Genomic DNA, 21,420 nt, shown 5'->3' with positions numbered 1-21,420 from the left:
TTTTGAATGAATTTATTGTTATTTTTACAAGATACGGGCATTTTACAGTTGATCCAAATATTGATCTTGATCCTAAAATTTATCCTTATTTTGATCCGAATATTTTTGTATTTGTTTTGTTATTTGTTAATTTTATCCCAAAATAGTTTGATTTCTTTGTAAATCAGCAATTGTTTACATTTTTAAATATTTACTATCAATTCTAGCAAAACATAATTAATTTTGGTAACATTAAACAATGAAAATAAAATTAGGATCACTTGATCCTGATCCTGATCTTTTCTTTGTGAACACGGGGCCAGGTGCCAGTTCGTGCCTGAAATAATGCACGGAAGGGCACCTGAGGTCTTCCTCCACCAGAAAAGCTGGAACGTCGCGATATGACCTATACTGTGTCGATGTGACGTTAAACCCAAAACAAACAAACAAAATCTTCATCATAAATGGTAAAATCAGCAATTTTCATGTGATGTTGCTAGTGACAAAACTTTTGTAACAAATGTAACATATATATGTTATGAAAAATGCCGTGTGTTGTCCTTCAGTTTTATTTAAAAATATGGGAGAGGCGCCGTTTTATACCTGTCCGCAATAGAAGTTCGTAAATACTACGAGAGGGGCGGGGCGTTATGCTTGACTTAAAATCGTTTAACTTTGTGAATCTACTTTTGTCATTTTAAACAATGTTACTGTGTTAACGTTCTCTTGTAGTTCTACAACTGGTAACACGTTTTCTTAAACTCTATTTTCCGTATTCGAGTTTTACGTTTCATCTGTATATTTCAGATCTATAAGTGTGCAAACATGCATATGTACTGCATGCAATGGAAGATACGAACTTGTAAATTTGTTGTCGTTTTAGATGTTAGGTCAGTTGTTACGATATATATGTAAACTTGTTATATAAAGGCGGTAACATTCAATTAAAAGATTGAATTAAGAGGTATACAATAAAAATGGTAGGCATACAATTTCGCAGTTTCAAAAGTCATTTTAAAAAGGAACACTTTACATGTCTGGAATTTTGGCAACGAACGCCCTCCATACGACTGTGCTATGTTCTCTGCGTCCTTACGGCGACTCTACGACGACTATTGCGTTTGTCCGGCGACTGTCCTGCGACTGTACGACGACCCTACTACGTTCTTGCTACGTCTATAAAAACAATATTTTTTACCATTAAATTTCATTCTGAGTCTGACCTTACGGCGTCCTTAGTACGAGTGTACTACGTCTATTGCGTTCTTATTGCGTCCTTACTACGATGCTGCTGCGACTATGGCGACTCCAATGCGATCCCACGGCGACCTAACCAGGACTCAGCAAGAACGCAGAGTTTCTGCGACTGTTTATTGCATGTTCAAAATAGTCGCCGACGGTCTGCGACCTTGTGCGTCCTTGGGTTCCTCGCTACGACCTCGCTGCGTCACTGCTGCGTCCATGGCGACTGTGCTGCGTCCTGGGTCGTAGCAAGGTCGCAGTAAGGACGCATTAAGGTCGCGAGGTATGTGTGAGGGCAGTATAAGTCAAATGAGGCCCGAAATATAATATGTTGGCCATCGACCTTCATTCTGCTTTAACACTGTTTAAACTCACCACTTCGAAAACTCCTGACTGCTGGTGGGTAGTACATTTTTAACCTTCCGCCGTCAAATGAGTTCCTGGAAAATACACAAAAAAAACTTTTTAAAGTCATCCTATAACACATAAAAACTACACACATGCAATAAATACACTTTTATAATGACCAATCAGACTAGCGAGAACTTTAATTTGGCCACTTCAAAAATTAAAAGAACTACTTTCTAGACTACAACGGTTTAGGTCTAATTCCGTACCGGGGTGAGACCAATAATGCCCGCTCAGGCCATCCTCGGTAACCTAGTTTAATTCCCGTATACATATTAAATGTAGTAAATGTGTACCGTGGGTACCGCCGATGGCTCAGGCGGTCACTATCCTTTTTTGTTCATCAAGGATACTATACTATTCAAAGGCCCGCTGACACTTACATAGATACAGAAGGAGCATGTTTATATCAACAAATAATGACTGAGAAGTTATACTTTTTGAGTGCCATATTACCGTCGTTTAGCATCGTCGTTGCATATTTGCATATCTTATATCACAATTTTTAATATGTTATTATGGAAATATTTGCTGTTTTTAACAGCATATTAGGCAACAAAGGGACAGTACTAATACTTATTTTGACGCGTTGATTCATCATGCATTATCTCCCATAGAATGTTAATTCAATGTCGATTTTAACATATATATTATGTATAAAACATATATAAAAAGACTTATATAAATAAATCAAATTTACATGAATAAAGTAATATTATCAGTACTATCCACATAAAATATATAAAAAAAACTGACATGAAAAAAATCTATTTGGATTTTGTTTTGTTAACCCTTTGCTTTAAATTTGCTGTCACTAAACATTATTCATTCTTATAATATGATTAAGTAAAAAGTACATATGCAATGAAAGTCTGGGTTGGGGTGGGAGGGATAAACTTTAAAGTCAAAATACTTGGACATTTAAGAGGTGTGGCAGGAGATATTGTGTTTCATTTGGTTCCTTATAAAATAATTGCAGTCTATTTCAATGTAAAAAAGAGCATTAAAAAAGAAAAAATAAAGCAAAAATATAATTCTTTTATCATTAAATTTTCCATTTTAATATCACATCTAAAGTTCTTCTGTCTGTTAACACATATCTGTTTGCTATTTTACACTTAACACATTGAAAAGTTTTAATTGACTTGTCTGTCTTTTCAATTTGTTTAAATTTCATTTATTTATTTTTAAGATGAAACTAACTAAATAGCGACCAGTGCAGACGATGATTGGACGTCACGAATGTACAGGCTGATCTTGGTCTGCACTGGTCGCAGGGGTTAAAATCAGCCGATACCAGGTGGCTTTAGGTTAATATAACCTACCTTATCTGACCTAGAATAAACTTGAACTTTTAATGCAATTGGAATAACATATGTAATTATCACTGCATATGATTTTCAAATTTTTCCGATGTTATTATAAACCGTTTTTAGTTTGAAAAGGAAAATATGTATTTTGGTCTGTTTTTGAACTGAAAATAAAAATGCAAGGTTTACTTTACAATCGGTTAATGTAAAACGCCATAACATGTCATTCAATACAATATAATCGATACGGTACACATTTACAGTGATCCGATACCCGTGACGGCCTCGAGTTAGAATTCAATCTATTTTTAGAAATGTTCCATATTTTACCCGACATGATTTCGTTTTAGTAAATTTTAAGTATTTTATAATAATATTGAATGATTTAAAGGTATTTTCTACCGTGACCTTCGATTTACTTAAACATGTTCTAATTAAATATAATATATTGATCGATTTTACACTATACGTTAAATCCTATAATATTGGTATTTCATTTATTCTAACTACATGTATATTTTACAAATATGGACTTCGTTTTACATATAGGTGTGGGCAGTCATGGGATCAGGAAGCTCGAAAAATGATAAGAAAAATGGAAATGGAATTACGCCTGCGGTAAAGACAGAAATTCATACACCGGTCAAAGAACAACCAGCACAGGAAGTTCGAAAAGAAGAAATGTTCCGGACATTTAAAGCAGAACAAAACTCGCCGTCAGCAACAAAAACGAATAAATCCGGTAATGCGAATGAAGCTGAATTACCTTGGAAACAAGCCTTGGATAAAGTAGAAGCGATGGAGATATGGGAGGGAAAAAACCGGGAAGAAAGGAGTCCATGGAAAGAATATTTACAGAAAGCAGACGACATTTTAAAGAAACCGCGTAAAGCGATTCCTAAGGTGAGAACATATTTAACATGTGTGTAAATAGCGCTTTATATGTTTTATCTTCTGCTTTGGTATTGTATTACACGTTGTTATTGTATTACACGTAATAATATGTTAAATACATTTAAAAAGTCAAAATGATTTGAATCCGAGAAATGTGTATAATTGATATAAATAAATGACAAACAGAAATTTATCTTGATAATCGTGATAATAAGATAAGATAATAATCTCTCGTGATTAAAAGATTACTAAGACATTATTATGAGGTACTACTGAGATCCTTTACAAAGCCGTACATGTCGTAATTTAAGAGTCCTTTTAGAAAAAATAGTATAAATGACACTTTTCGGCTTTCGTTTATTTTTATTGATATAAGTATACATGTATAATGATAAAGATAAATCTATCTCGACTTTTCGGGATACTAAGTCGTAAGTACATGAGAACTATTTCGCAATCACGAGATACTAACCGTAATTTCGAGATATAAAGGATAAAACAAGGAGGTTGAACGGATGGAGAAAATATATTTGAGCCGCGTCACGACAAAACCAACACAGCGGGTTTGCGACCAGCATGGATCCAGACCAGCCTGCGCCTCCGCGCAGTCTAATCAGGAGCCATGCTGTTCGCTTACCAACTCTATTACAAGTAAGGAAACTGATAGCGAATATCATGGGACCTGATCAGATTGCGCAAAGGCGCAGGCTGGTCTAGATCCATGCTGGTTGCAAACCCATTATGTTGGTTTTGTCATGATGGGGTTCATTTATCAATTGACTTAACTAAATCAATGCTAAAAAGTATCAAATGTTACATGAAAATATTCAATTATGACACAGTAAAGTTGCATTTTTTTCAAAACGGGGAATATTATGACATACTTATTCAGACAACGTTTTCGTGTTTTATGAATAATGCCCCGATTTATGACTAAAAGCTTTCATTATATTTACGAATATTAAAGGGCATCCGTATGCGTGTGGTTAAGGTCGTTGACTTCAAAACACTTGCCTCTAATAGCTGTAAGTTCAAGCCCTGCTAGCGTGGTCTGCTTCTGCATGTGAGAAAAGCTATCAAACTTGCTCATGGATCGCCGGTTGTTCTACTCAGGTGCCTGAAACAACGTGTCTGTCCTATACCAGTTAAGTTGGAAGTCGCCACGTGACTATGTTGGTGCGACATAAAACCCAACCAAAGACATTGTATGTAGCTGTTGGTATATTGCAATAGTTCAGCAAATATAAAACAATAGATCGATTAAAATAATATTTCTTTAAGTCCTGATTACGTTAATCATTTTAAGCATTACAAACAGACAAAAATGGAATTCATCCTCAATATAGCATGAATTACAAAATAGACAATAAAGAATATGTAAAATTACAGGAGATAGTGAGTCAGATCCTTCAAGGTGACATGACGGCCGTAGATATATCCAGCGTGCCGACAGCCCAGCCAAAGGTCGTTGTATTTGTCAGTTCAACTTTTACAGACACCAAAGCTGAGCGAAACCATCTTATGAAAGGTAAGTACAAATTTTATTTAAAACTGTTAAAAATGATACAAGCAATGAACGAACAAGTTATATGAATGAATGAATGAATTAATTAATCAATTAATTAATGGCGGAATAAATAAATGAATGAATGATGAATGAATGAATGAATGAATGAATGAATGAATGAATGAACGAACGAACGGACGGATGGACGGATGAACGAATGAATGAATGAATGATTGGTGGGCGGGTGGATGGTAGATGTATGGATGGATGGATGGATGGATGGATGAATGAATGAATGAATGAATGAATGAATGAACGAATGATTGATTGAATGAATGAATGAATGAATGAATGAATGAATGAATGACGGAATGAATGAATGAATGAATGAATGAATGAACGAATGAATGAATGAATGAATGAATGAATGAATGAATGAATAAAAGAGTGAGTGTCTTAGATGATCCTTTTAATCTTAGTTCGTTTACTGTTTCTTAATTAAATAGATGGACGATGCTATATTTACTATTTTTCCTGACTTTGCACCTTATTTCTTTCCCGTTTCTTGCTTAAAAATTGTTAAATCAAAATACTAAATGTTCTAACGATGTAGAAATGTTGGCATCCATGTATCATATATCAGGGACATGTCAACTTCACCGGTACGAACAATTAGTTAATTATATATATTTTTTTTTAAAAAACATGGTCCAATATTTACTTTGTACCAGTAGTTTGTTTAATTATTTAATATTTTCATATTTGTCCGACAATAGAATAATGATTTTAGAACAATCTGAACGATATTTATTGATTAGGTATTGAAGAACTTTTGCTACAGTGTGTAACTCAAAACTGAAAATACATGTACCGTTTGACAAGGCGATGTCAACCACTCATTTTTCATAATTTAACAAATACTTAGTTAACAATTATTTACATTATTGATAAAATAAATATATATATATATATAGGATCTGCCATGAGTACAAGTGTTGTATTTTGATAAAAAAAAAAATATGGAACGAGTTCATGAAAATATAATTACGCGTGTCTCTGGCGTGCTTATTAAACTAAATTTCTGGAAAAAACTTCATTGAAGAATATATTAAATGAAACTCTATCAGACTTTTTTATTTATAAGAGATGCGACTGTTCACGTGATAATATAAAGAAAAAAGTAAATAAATGTTTATCATTTTATGTACATAGAACACAAGATAGGTCAAGTATTAAATAAAACATGTTGGAATTTTTTATGAATGTTTATAAATACATCATTAGCTGTGAATTAAGTTAATAATAAATATAACGGTAAACCAGGAAAATAGTTGACATACGGAATAACTGCCGACTGGCAGACGGATAGAGAAAGGGATACGTACGGACGAACACTGCGGTTCTTAAATGTCTTGTTTCTCTTACACGTAACTGATCCTTGTTTAAGAATACACCTTGTCAAGTTCAATTAAAACTGTCAATATATTAATACATGTAACACATGGGTTTGTGGGTAACAGTAAAAATATCATCCCGGGCAAAATACTGTTAACCGAGGCGTAGCCTGTTACTCACAAACTCATGTGTTATTTATCTTATTACCCCGAACAAAAATACTGTTATGATCTGAAATTGTAATCTAAATCTAACTGTGACAATAACTAACTGTCCTTACTTTTTAAGTTTTAAGTGTACTTTAGGCCTACTTGAGAAGTTTTCTTTTTCTTTTATTCTTTAAGCAAGTGATGAATTCTACTAGTCATAAACATACAATTAGCTGTGTTTTATTGAGAAAACAAAACACTAACCCATTTATACGGTAATGATCTGTGAACTCTGATCCCCCGTATCCACGTGGCTTTTGACAAAAGAACGATGATATCCTATGTCTGTCCACAATATCTGTAATGTTTCTCTGATTAAAATTGTTAAATAATCCTTTGTTGCATGCTTAAATCGTTTGCATGTTCCAGTTTGACGTATAATTATTCACATTTCAATTACTTCCGTTGAAAACGGATGTTAATTTTTTGACTATTCAACAAAAAGATATTTTATACACAAAAAGCACTCCACGGTGCAATCAACTTAATTTTATAGGTCTCATAGTTACTTTGTTAATGATTTTGTAGTGAACGTCGAAAATAAGAATGAATCGAGAAAAATATGGCGGCCATTTTATTTCATTTTAATTAGAAAATAGGACACGTGACCAGATTTTATACTGTTAAAAAGTACTGTAACAGTACACAATTCTTAGTCACGTGGTACACTTGCATTAAAAGTAAGAATAACTCCCAGAGGCCTATGGGAAATTAACATTACGAAAAAAGTAAGGGGTCATGATGATAATATGCATTTTAACAGTTTAATGTCTCATGAAAATAATTAAAAGATAGCTTAACCTTCATTATATTTGATACGAGTTATTTGTTTACTAACATTTTTAATTTGTGGACAATTTTTCTCCAATTTCAGATGTTTATCCATATTTAAGAAGTTTATGCAGGCGACTTGGTGTCGAATTTGGTACAGTGGACATGAGGTGGGGAGTGACAAAAGAGGCCACGCTGGATCACAGTACAGTAGATATGTGCGTCAACGAAATACATAGGTAGGATGAAAATTATGTTTCCTTCATGTCGTTAGCTTTTAATCATTTAATTGATTGATTGACTGACTGACTGACTGACTGACTGATTGATTGATTGATTGATTGATGATTGATTGATTGATTGATTGATTGATTTGAAATTTCGAATTAAGAGCACGGCACACTATATTCTAGACGATTTTTAATTGGCAGCAATATCTAATTTTAACTATCTTATCTGCTACGTCAAATTATTTCTGTTTAAAACTCGGCAGTTGCATGGGATAAGTACTTGTACAAAATCCATTACCATTTATGCGCGCATATATCCTGTGCATTTATCAAATATATCGCTGAAAAATGGCCTATATGGCCGCGTAGTTAGTCTTTGCATATTCCACTTTTCCACTGTACCGCTTTTGGTTTAAATCCCGCCAAGGACTTTGGATACTTTCATTCAAAGAAGTTTCAAAGCCAGCCTATGGAATGATGCTGGTTCTTCTTCGGCATTCCTCCACCAGTAAAGCTGGAAGTTATATATAAACTTAAAATGGATTCTTGTTATAATTAACAGATGTGTTAAAGACAGTGTTGGTCCGGCTTTTCTGTGCCTGATGGGTCACAAGTATGGATATAGACCTCTGCCTGCACAAATAGAGCAATCGGAGTTAGATACTCTTCTACATCATCTGCAACAGGCTGGGCAAGATACTTCGATGATTAAAAGCTTCTATTCACTCGACAATAATGCGGTCCCGTCTGAATTTGTACTAAAACCTCAAACGGAAGACAATAAAACATGGTGGGACGACGTTGAAACGATTCAGAATCAGCTGCGAGAAGCCTCCGCCGCTTGCTTTGGCAAAGAAAACGCGAAATATGACAAATACCATATATCTGTGACCGAAACTGAAATACATGAGGGTGTATTTAACAATCAAAACGCTAAAGATCAAGCTATTTTCATACGTCGAGATCTCGCGAGATTTGATTCGGAATTTCACAAAGATCGTAAAATCCTTGATCTTGTAGGGAAAGAAGTTGACGAATATGCCCATGACAAACTTGCAGAACTCAGGGAAAAGAAGATAACCAGTAAGGTTCATCCCGACACTGTAAGAGATATGAAATATGAAGAAGGAAAACCAACACAGATTACTGATCAAATAAGAGATTTGTGTGAGCATGTTTGTAAAACTATGGCTGATGGAATTCTGGAAAGCTACGAAAAGCGGCTTCATGTTGAAGAGGATAGAGTATTTCAAGAAGCATTGCAACACAGAACCCATGCAAACGAGAAAGCTGGTTTATTTGTTGGGAGGGAACACGAAATTGGAATGATATCAGATTATCTTCACTCAGAGTCATTAACGCCGCTTGTTGTTCACGGTCAATCTGGTTGTGGGAAAACGGCATTAATGGCCGTTGCTGCAAGAAAAGCAAAAGACGTTTTTCACAATGCTGTAGTAGTTCTTCGTTTCCTGGGTACAACCGGACAAACCGCATCCGCTCGGCTACTACTGCTGAACGTGTGTGCGCAGATCACTCGTGTTTTCGACAAAGATTTGTCAGCCATACCTACATCTTACAAAGACCTCGTGAAATACTTCCGAACCTGCCTTGCATTTGCTACATCGGATAAACCTATCATAGTGTTTCTTGATTCATTAGACCAGTTGAATAACGAAGACTTTGGACAAAATTTAGCGTGGCTTTCGTTATCCGAAGATTTGCCTCCGAATGTTAGACTGGTGGTATCATCTTTACCAACCCGTTCTTTAGATATTCTTAAATCCCATCTGAAGGACGCTGTATTTGTTGAAGTTAAGCAATTGTCCATAAATGAAGGACCTGAAATTTTAAACAAAATGCTCGAAGCGAAACATCGCCGTGTGACTGAATCTCAGAAATCACTTATCATTAATGCTTTCAAGAAGTGTCCATTGCCTTTGTTTTTGCGTCTGGTTGTTGACATTGCTGAACGTTGGAAATCGTTTGAAGACGTAGACTCTGATGCTTTAGCAGACGACATGCCCGGCCTGATTACTAAGTTGTTTGATCGACTAGAATCCCGTTATGGTGACATGTTTGTGCACCATTCTCTAGGTTACATAACTGCTTCTAAGAATGGTTTATCACTTGCTGAGCTAGAGGACATACTATCATGTGATGACGAAGTTTTGGACAGTATTTTCAAGTGGTGGATACCACCAATTAGGCGTATGCCTCCACTTCTATGGGCGAGGGTAAGAAACGAGCTTGGCATTTATCTCTCAGAAAAAGGCACCGATGGAATAAGCGCCTATGGATGGTACCATAGGCAGTTCTGGGAAACAGCCGAGAAAAGATACATCCAAAGGCCTTACAATAAAGATAAACAAAACTTTGGCGAAAAAGCCCACACAGCTATTGCAAACTACTTTGAAGGTAAATGGGATAACGGGAAACTGTATACTCACAAAGGAGAGACGAAAAATGAAGATAGAAAAATAGCTAAACAGCCTCTTGTCTTGGGTGGACTAAATCGTGAGACGAAACGACAGCTTAACAGGAGGAAACTCACAGAGCTGCCATATCATCTTATACAACTGAAAGAATGGGACCGGTTTAAAAAGCTCGTATTAGATCTAGAGTATGTCGAGGCAAAGTTTGAAGCTGGTGACGGTTACAATTGTCTTAGTGAACTTATAGAAGCTACAAAACGATCTGCGTGTGAAGATATCAAGAGAATAACTCGGTTTGTTGGATCAAATCTAGGGTTTTTGATAAGAGAACCGTCCGGGGTTTATCAGATGGCTTTACAGCAGGCAAGGGGAAGTTGCATACGAGAACTGTTGGACGTGTTGAACAAGGAAAGTTTACCAATGCCTCTGATGGTAAATCTACACGAATCTGACTATGACGACCCTTGTGAAATGACCATGCATGGACATACCGCGACGCTTCGATGCTGCAACTTTTCACCTACAGGTAAATTATATGCATGTATATATATATGCATTGTCACGCTAAGTAGTGCTGTTACCTCAAAAGAAAAAGGACACATTATGGGTAAAGACCGTCACTTAAGATAAAACTTTTTAGATTCTAAGACCAAATTTGCCTCTGAATAAATGTCATTTGTCAATAAACTTTTTATAACGGTAGCCATAGTTTATTGTAGTTAATTGCCATTTTTATTTATTCACATACAGGTCGGTTTTCTATTGTGTGTTATAATATATAACAAACGCATAAGGTATTTATAACCAAACATATAACAGAGGAATAGAAAAGAAATAAGACTGACACGCTCCTCCTGAAACTTAATATTTACCTCTATCTCATTACAATAAAATTATCATTTTACTCCGTTAATCTACTCTACGAACTTTTTTTCAGGGGATCTTATTCTATCTTCGGCTGACGACTGTACTATGCGGGTCTGGGATGCAACAACAGGGGCTGAGATAGTGACTATTACGTCACTTCCGGAACCAATATTTCCGGATGAAAGTGAAGGCATGCAGCTGATGTTACATCCAGTAAATCCTTCGTGTTTCTCACGCACTGGTGAAAATATAGCAAATGGTACAGAGTTAGGTGAAGTCATGCTTTGGGATAAATCCGGTGTTCAGGTACATTAACACTTCAATCTCATTAAAATCAGTTCATCATTTTCGCTTCCTTACTCTCAACAAAACGAAAAAGTGACGCGTCAGTTGAGATATAATTTTGAGATTGATTAAGAGAAGGGGAGCGTCATTGGGGATATGATGTGAACGAGACTGATTTAAAGTAGTGAAGCGTCCGTTTTATAATCAATTAAGAGGAGCGGAGCGTCACTCTTTTTTTAATATTCCTCGACAATGAGGCCGCTATTTATAACCTTAGCATAAAAGAAATGCTCACTCATATCCTACTAATTATAAAATACTTCCATTACTTGTTGTTTTCGTTTAAATGCTCCAAAGCTCAATGGACATTTTTCTGACATTGCTCGCTATTCCTTGCCGTCTTCTAGAAATCAGCAAATAACTGAAATAACGTTTTATAACACAATATTGCTATGTTAATAAATGTGTATTTAGTTGTACCTAGCCTCGTTGCTGCATAAATTACCATGAAGGCGAGCCCAACGCTTTTGAAATATATATAGTTGACTCTCGTATCTCAAATTTCAGGAAATTACTTCTGTATGTAAAAACGAAAATTGACGAAGTTTGCCGAATAATTACAAACTGTTTTTAAATGGAATTCCATAGATATATTGCTAATCCTTAGTACTGACGCAAAATCGAATGAACTAAATAACATGACAAAATATATAACTAGCTTGTTGGTGTTTTTTATTATGGTGTAAAAAGTGTGTTTAATATCTTATAAATGGCTTATTGTTTTGTATTATTGTTTTCTTCCAGTTATGCTCTCAGAGCACGGGTAATAAGGCGGTGGTGTATATACAATTCTCCCCAGACAATCGTCACATCGCCACGGCCTTCAAAAACAGTGTTCTCTCAATTTGGTCGTCTGCAGACTTGAATCTCGTGAAAACGGTTAATATCGACTGGTATGATTTGACATGTCTGGACTTTTCTAGGGACGGAAAGAAACTGGCCGTGATGAGCACGAGAGGTAGGAAAATCAAAAGTCTTAAACATTTTACTATTTTCTTTATAATAAAGATAATAGCTGCTCTGTTGACCTATCATTAAGTTCAAACCATTGTTCTTTGTCTTTAGTTTAAATCTTTGATTCCGTTATTTTTAAGATAATAAACGCAACTCATTGTAACCATGAAAAAAGTTTTCCAGGTGGTATGACTATTATTTTCCTTAAAAATGACGTCAGAAGTTAGTCCTTGGATGCTGTTACATATGTAAACCTAACATAATGTGATTTCTTACAATGTAGAAGAAAATGATGAAATTGAGTAAATTTCAAAATTTTATAAATGTTCTCAAATGTATGCAAAGTTTAAACTCTGAGTTACAAGATTGTCTATTGATTTAAGATTTAGTTTTGAGAAAACTTATAAATTAATTGAACACGCTCCACTCTCAGTATCATAAAAATATAATTTTCCTTTCAGGACTTATTTTGTTGGATACGAACGAGTACAATGTGACATCAAAGACACCAGGAAGTTGCTATACCAATCTTTGCTGTGCTTTTCATCCAACGGGCTCATGGGTAATTCTATATTTAGCAACATGCAATTAGCTGAAACCTTTGGGCAAAAATTAAATGTTTTTACTAGGAGTATGGTCATTTATTCTAGTATGGATGATAAGCATTTTTATCATTGGAATGTCATGTTTATTTTTTTTAATATAAGCAACGTGATATTACATTAAAGACGCGGTATTTAAATTCAACTCTAAAGGTAACCTATTGTTTGAAACACTCACTACAATTATATAAACACTGAGGCATTTGACCTAAACTGTTGTTAGACGGACGGACATCATTGAAGTCAAACTCCATATAGCGGATACCTCCCCTAGCGGTATAACAAGGGGCGGGCATCGAGTTTTGAAGTATAATCAGAGTGATTGCCCCTGATTTATAAATAACATCATATGTTACGTTGAATGATAGCTGATGTTTCCTACTTAGGTAATGACTGGCGGAGATGACAGCTGCGTGGGTATATGGAACGCCGAAACCGGCGCCTTTATCTCAAAAATGAGAAAACACACTGCTTGGATTTGGTCCATACAATTCACCCCTGACGGTAAACATATGTTTACAGGCTCCTCCGATAGATCAATGAAAGTATGGCAGATGGGAGAATCTCGTTGGGATGTCATAGCAACAGTAGGGGGTCACTCACACAGGGTCAGCATGATTTCAATTACAGGAAGTGGTGATAAAATTGTCACCTCTTCATTAGACAGGTATGTGCCCAGAATGCTTCTGATATCCTTCAAAACACTTAATTTGACATACTTGTGAAGTAATGCCCTACTTAAGAGATGATCATCAATGTATAAAAGCACATTTAAAAGATCACCAAGGTTATAGGTTATTGCAGGAGATGATGATGTTATTATTATCATTGTTTGTTTGTTTGTGGGGTTCTTGCGTTGTTTTTTAAAGAATAACATGAAATTTAACCAACTTTTGGCCAAAAGGCTTTTTTTAATTGGATGTTTTCAATATCGGACGGTCAGCTTGGGTTTTCGAGCGATCAAAGGTCAAGGGAATGAAGTTCTACTTACATAATTTAGTATATATTTATTATATATATATATATATGTATAATAAATTATACAATCATACGTAGTTTGTTTTATAGATTAATTTTTAAAAAAAGTTTTGGCATTGTATATCTGCACGACATGTAGGTAATTCAAGGTAACTTCAATCTCTTTTAACGCCTGGTATTGTACTGATATAACCGGTCATGTTTGATGAAAGTTGTCTTACTGTAATGTTTCCCGCCAAACAAATCTAACATCGACCAAAACCGTAGCAAATAAGTTATTTCCGGAACGTTTTTTTTCTTCAAAATCTTGGGCATTAGATTATTGACAATCACGCATCCTTTATCGTATGTACTAAATTCCGGTTATTAACTGTTAATTATACATGTATATATAAAGATTATATAGAATACCGAAGAGTGTGAAAAATGGCATTCCGGGAATGACCGATTTATTACGATATTAGTCGATGTTAGAATTTTTTGGCGGGAAGGCATTTCAGTACTATTAACCAACAATAAAACACAAGGGCAATAATTGTAATTTTAGATCACTAAAGGTATGGGACACAAAAACTCTACTACAAGGCGCTGTGCCCCCTGTCGGAAGCGGTCATTACCTCACATGTATGACGTCACCAAATGGAGCATTGGTTGCAATTTCCCAAGGTTGGAGCAGGGTATGTGGGATACTGGAGACAGGAAATCCTGATCAGGAACCAAAGAAGTATACCGAGGCTCATACAGGGTTTATAAAAATGGTACAGTTCAACCATGATGGCAGTTGCTTGTATGTGCTTGACCATGGACATTGTGGAACATACGATGTAAGAACGTTAAAGATAATTATCACCTTCTCCAGACACATCTCTTCACACTCCCCTTCCCCCCATCATTCCTCGTTTAAAAAATAAGATGATTTTCAAATTTCTGATTGAATGTTTTTCCTATACGGAGTTGGCCTTGTTAAAGTTCTAGGTTTTAAAATGGAAACAATACAGAATTAAAAAGGCAGATTGTCTTGTGGTTACTGGCTATTTTAATAAGAATTTCCAATCAAATAGGTCATGGGTAGGAGTCCTGTGAGTTACGACAAAATACCTCATACGGCGTCCGTAGCCGATTGGTTAAGGTGTGACTCGAACATTGCCTGTCGAGCTGTATTTAAATCCGACAGGATTTGGATCATGAAGTATCAGAGTCACGCTGTATAGTGCTTGAATTAACCGAACAAGACTTTTAATTAACAATGGCAAAATCAATACAAAAGGTCATTTTAAACAGCCGCATTTTCAAAACAAAAAAACAAATCATTATTGACATGTGCTCTTTCATTTTCCGAATCTTAATTAACCAATGAGATGCTTTTTTCAGGCCGGATCAGAAAAGAATGCCCGGATAGAGATTTGCCCGGTATCAGATGATGGCGAAAGCACATATATAGACGTAGAATCACCGTACTGCTTCTCTCTAACGAACAAACACGTCGTCGTCGGTAAGTCATGATTTAAATCTTAATTTTGAAAAATTCTTTTGAGAAAAATTAAGGTGAATGCCTGTGTAAATGTATAACGTTGCTATCTTTTTACATCATTTTATTTTTTATCAAATAAATAAAATCGTTGTTATACATGTATGAACACCTAAATAAAATATTGCTTATGAAATTTATTATTATCAATTTGACCATTAAAAGAAATTTATTGTTGATGATTATGAAGATGAATACTGATGATGATGATAATTATGATGATGATGACGAGGAGGAGGACATTGTTGCTGCTGCTGCTGATGATGATGATGATGATGATCATCATCATCATCAGTAGTACCATCATCATCATCATCATCATCAGTAGTACCATGATCATCATCACGTGACTCATCAGTTTCATCATTATTATCATCATCATCATCATCGGTATCATCTTCATCATCATCATCATCATCATCATCATCACGTGACTCCATTATGTGTCTGTCACAGCGTTATGAATAACATTTGTCAAGGACCAGAAGATTAAGGTACTACTTACAACAGCAATGTCTATCTATTTGTTCCATGAAGCCTTTAATCTTGAACTTCCTTTACGAATTGATAAATATAAGATGTGCATTGTAAAAATTGAAAATCTGTTGCCATTCAATGCAACATTGTTAATGTTTTTCTTGTATTACATATTCTCTAATTCTTACATAAAATTACGTTTTAGGAACATTTTCCGGGTATATCCACATGTTTGACTTAGAAAGCGATAAAGAAATATTCAAATGGAAGTCACGAAGTACAGGGACTATTACCAGGGTAGCAGCATGGAACGGAGGTTCCAGATACCTTGTTGCTGCGTGTTTCGGCCAAGTATGCCAAATATGGGAATTCAAGTAAGCAAATATGTTTTTACATGACTTGGGTGGTTTGTTTGTTTGTTTGTTACATTTAACGCCTTTTCGCAACAGTATTTCAGTCATATAGGCGGGTAGTTTCCTAACCATCGTTCCTGGAGAGTTACACCAGTACTAGACTACCTTCCTCCGCGCTAAACTACCAAAAAATCTCCCGGGGATCGAACCACGCCAGACAGGTAACTGGATTAGAAGTCATCGACTCTAACCCTTCGACCACGGAGGCGGTTGACTTGGGTGGTTAAGCATTTAAAGTTACTTTGTGAATTGTAAGTATAGATCACAGGGTGAAAATAATGATCAACCTGACCGGGACTATAACCTGAAATACTGAAGAGTACCATTCCGTAGCTCTACCAAATGAGCTTCCCGGCTACTTACAGAATTATATTGCTCCACTTTTCGGAAAGGGGTCTTACTACATGTCTGCGTAACAACACCAGACCGTGTTTAATTGCCATTTTTTATTTAAAAGATAGATTTAAAGTAAGAGGGTTGGCAAATGAAAACATTTTACATTCAATGTGTAGCATAAAAAGACGTCATGTAATCACAGGCATATAAATGTATTATGAGAAAGATAACTATTACAAATCTAACTGTTTACCTGATTCTAATGATAATAATTGTTGTCTTGAAGTTCGAAGTAATCGTTTCTCTTAGAATTATTGTTCACAGTTAACTTGTTTAAAATAATCACTGCTTTATAACATAGTAACGTTTCTTTATTTTAGCGGAAGTAGTGTCAATCTCCTGGCCGACTTGACTGAGAATGATTCGGATATTTCCGAAGTTTCATTTTCCCCCGACGGCCGATATCTTGTCAACGGCGGCAACTCTGGAAAACTTTATATATGGGATACTTCAAACAAAAAAGTCACTCTTTATAAAGTGGCTACTGAGCATGCGTCATACATCAAGGATGTGAGGTTCTCAACTTCCGGGAACTATTTAGCGACGTCAGCAGGCCTGACCATGCGCATGTGGGACGTCAAAAATAATTTTAATCTATTTTCGACATATTATGCTCCCGTTAACTGCGCATCATTTTTGAATGATAGTGTAGTTATCGTTGGTGAGGCTACCGGAAACAGGAAGTTCCTGCAATTTAGGAAATTGGTATCAAATTGACGTCATCAGCTGTCATATGACCGGAAGTTTGGCGTAGAACACTTGATTTGTGTACATTAGTTATACCTTTATTTATACATCTTTCTATTTTCTAGTTTATCTAAATTTTGCAATACTTTATTTGCTCAATATTATTTTAATATTTGCAAGTAGGAAACGAAATTAATACAAGTGAAATATGACTTTTTCATTGCGTGGTGACACGGGGCAAAGACAAAAGAACTGTGACGAGGAACCAATCCGGTAGACAGAGATAATATCATTTAACCGTCTTTTACACTCATAAGGGGAGAAAACTCGAAAGCGTGAACTATATGTTGATTCTAGACAACTAGCAGGTGGTTCTGATAATGCCTGTAAAGATATAAGTTGTTTTTTGTTGTTGTTGTTTTTTTTTTTTTGGGGGGGGGGATCAGTTACATAATATTTGATAAAATCTTTATAATGTGTTCTTCTTTTTTCTAAAATTGTTGTCAATTCATAATAAATCTTTAAAAAAAGTGTTACAAAGAATTATCATATTTGATTCCGTTCAATTGTTATTTATTATGCAACAGACTTTTAGAGTTATTTCAATGCGCATACGTAACTGCTTTCCGACCCGATACCCTATCTCTATCTTATATATATAATTAATTTTGGATCAAAATCATGGATTACCCATGAAAAATGCTTGCCTTAGATTGGAGAAACACTTAATAGTATAAATTACTTATCCGGACATTTTTAAATGATTTGAATAATAAAAACGATTGTCTTTTTTATAAATATCGTGCAGTATATTCTGTGTTCCTTTTTGCTTTAAATAATCGTTTCGAAAATGTTAACTACCAAAGAAAGATTACTCTGCATAACAGCATTCTAACGGCTCTATGAGAGTTCCGTCCCTTTTACTCATAAATTTAACAAAGGGGTATTATGCAGCTGATTATATTACTAAGTCTGTCATTTTGAATTTCAAATCATATCTAGCGGATAAAAGTAACGATAGGGACTGAACACTTGTCCCGCTAAAATATCTTTATGTCCCACTGGGCTTTTCCATCTTTCATTCTGGACAAAAGCATGAATCATATTTTCGGGAAAATCATAATAAGTTCTGACTGAAAAGCGAATAGTGCAGAACATGATCTACGGAACGGACTAACCAGCTGATCTTAATCTGTATTGGTGATCCTGTAGACTCCAGCAGGCTTAGAGTGAAGTCTTTATGAATAATATCAGTAAGATATCCAGCTTTCCGATGTCGGTGGTTTTACTGCTGTCGTCTTTCGCAATTTTGTTGACCCGTCGATACGCCTGTATGACTTAAAGGTACTGGCCTACCTTGGCCTCCAGACAGTAAAATGATATAAAAGTTTGTAAAAAGGTATATGATAAATATCGATCTAGACAGGTGTAATTCAATTAATTATTACTACTATAATACTAATTATTACTACTGACATCTAAATTCAAGAAAGAATATTGACAAAAGCGTTTTTCCATTGCATAATCTACTACGTTAGTAACGCAGTAGCCAATATAAATAGGAAACACGTGGTCACAACAGTGGTCCGGGGTCGTATATCATATTTCAAGCTAAAGTTTAAATTGGTCATATATAATTATGATATAATCAATGAATTACATTGTATAATTTTAGTGCCACAAATGACTACAAATATCAAAACAAGAGTAGGTATTCATTTCCCTCTATGTTTGATACGATCCCAGATTCCGTGCGTTCGGACCACAAATCACGATTTTTTCCTGTACAATCACGTTGTACTTGAAAAGAAAAACGGATAAAAGAATTCAGTAGTATACTCCTTTGGCGGGAAAGCGAACTGATTGTTTTCAGAGCAATAATGTTAAAATATGAACATTTTGTCAAGTCTTTTCGATTTCTTTTTTTTTTTCAAGAGGGATTTTGAAATATTAGTAAGACAGAGTAGATTTTTTCTGTTATCTTCTGGAGGCCTGCTGCTTTAAATACCAACTCCACTCCCCTTTCTTCAATATTTCATTTTTTAGCAGTTGAACAGTATTTTGGTTATTTATGAATAATCTTTAATAACCTGAAAGCATAGTTGCATCCTTACAATTTATTAAGTTTTAACATGTTTACTCAAATTACTTCAATAAAGGTTCTTTATGTGTCATATAAAATATACTCATTTGCAACAGAAAGTGTGCACTTGGTTTCTTGAATCGAAATAGAAGAAGAAAGTTCCCAACCATACAATAGTATCAATTGTCGTGAAGTTATTAGAAAAATATCAGAAGTTTAGTTTCATGTGAAGATGAAAAGTAAAAGTTGCAAAATTGTTATTGTTTTAAGGTTTTTTTTGTTTGTTTGTTGTTTTTGTTGTTGTTTTTGTTGGTGTTGTTGATGTTGTTGTTGTTGTTTTAACTTTTTTTACCGCACAAACCTGACGTAACGCCATATGGACTTTGGTTTCCATTCAAAAATTCAAGTAATTTAAGTAATTGTCGATATGAAAAACAAGCATAGCTACAATTTAGTGCAGTGCAAGATAGACTCTTATGATAAGCAAATATTGCTACAATATATGCAATGCGAGATAGACGCAATTCGCTTCACTGAACCTCTGGGTCAGAGGGGCTAAAATTGCGTTTTGAAAATGAAATCTTTAATAATCTTCTGTGAACGTCTAATGTCTAAAGCTTAGATATTTTGTATGTAGTATCATGTAATGAAACTTTAAAATAAGATTGTTCATTTATAGTCCAGGGTGGAGTTAAAATTTAACCCAGTGACCAACAACTTTTACTATTGAAAGCTGCAGCATTGAAAACTGAACTTCTGTCACAGATTCGGATGCCGTTTCGTGTCGAAAGGAAATTTGGCGTAATGTTTCATTTTCTTATTTTGATATGTCGATGTGACTCTCTAAACAAAAAAAAAATAAAATAGTTTCTGCATGACTTTTAAATATTAAATAAAAATAATTTTCGAATTAAAACGTGATATGATATACAATTCAAGTTAGGCGTGATATGATATACATTGCAAGTAAACCGTGATAGGAGATGCACAAATGATATTTCTTCTTCTTTATTTCTTAAATATAATGATCAATTCTATACTGAGTTGTGCAATAAACCGATCGTTTCGTCTAGACTCTGATTTTATTCAATGTTACAAACAGTTTGTCTTCACACAAAAACAGTCACATCTACGAAGAATAAATTTATAAATAAAGAAACACGCACACTTTACATCGCACTTTTGTGTCCATATAAAATGAGATATAAGCTGAGAACGGGTGCATAAGAGAATAATAACAAAATAGCTGTCAATCTGACACAGTAAACTTCACACTTTATTGGAAATAGCTTAGTCCATTAGCAAAAATTTGTAGAATTTCTGGACTTCACACATTACATTATATACGCTTATTATCACACGTTTTTTCTGTCACATTACCTGATAGTGTAGACAAGATATAAAAAGATAATAATTAATTATTGATAAGGTTACGTATAAGAATTCCTTTTAAAAATTGAAACTTACTATATTAAGGGTATTGCATGTGGTATAAACAATACCTTTTCAATAATTTAAAAATGACAGCGTTAAAGTTTCAATGTTATATTTTATATTAGATAATCTCTGCTTACCAGTCCCTCATCTTTATACATTGTTGAAAGAATTGTTATATTTAAAACAATTCAGTGTTTACATACAAAACATACAAAACTTTTATGGAATATATAGCCACTGAGGTTATTTATGACATGGGCACTACTAAAACGAGAG

The 21,420-nt window shown here is 34.8% G+C and overlaps 1 protein-coding gene across 1 annotated transcript; it reads left to right on the top strand.

Moving 5' to 3' along the window:
• The first annotated feature begins 3,335 nt into the window (after window positions 1-3,335).
• Window positions 3,336-18,078, top strand: LOC132743502 (NACHT and WD repeat domain-containing protein 2-like). Its single transcript, XM_060732028.1, has 12 exons — window positions 3,336-3,842; window positions 5,223-5,361; window positions 7,819-7,954; window positions 8,508-10,903; window positions 11,315-11,550; window positions 12,334-12,547; window positions 13,005-13,105; window positions 13,532-13,812; window positions 14,671-14,947; window positions 15,495-15,615; window positions 16,334-16,502; window positions 17,258-18,078. Exons 1-12 carry the CDS (start codon window positions 3,501-3,503, stop codon window positions 17,652-17,654), a joined length of 4,809 nt encoding a protein of 1,602 aa, XP_060588011.1. The 5' UTR covers window positions 3,336-3,500; the 3' UTR covers window positions 17,655-18,078.
• Window positions 18,079-21,420: the final 3,342 nt, after the last annotated feature.

Source organism: Ruditapes philippinarum, unplaced genomic scaffold, assembly GCF_026571515.1.
Source record: "Ruditapes philippinarum isolate M1 unplaced genomic scaffold, ASM2657151v2 ctg258_1_1_1_1, whole genome shotgun sequence".
NCBI lineage: Eukaryota > Metazoa > Mollusca > Bivalvia > Venerida > Veneridae > Ruditapes > Ruditapes philippinarum.
This window is presented reverse-complemented; position numbering and strand designations above follow the sequence as displayed.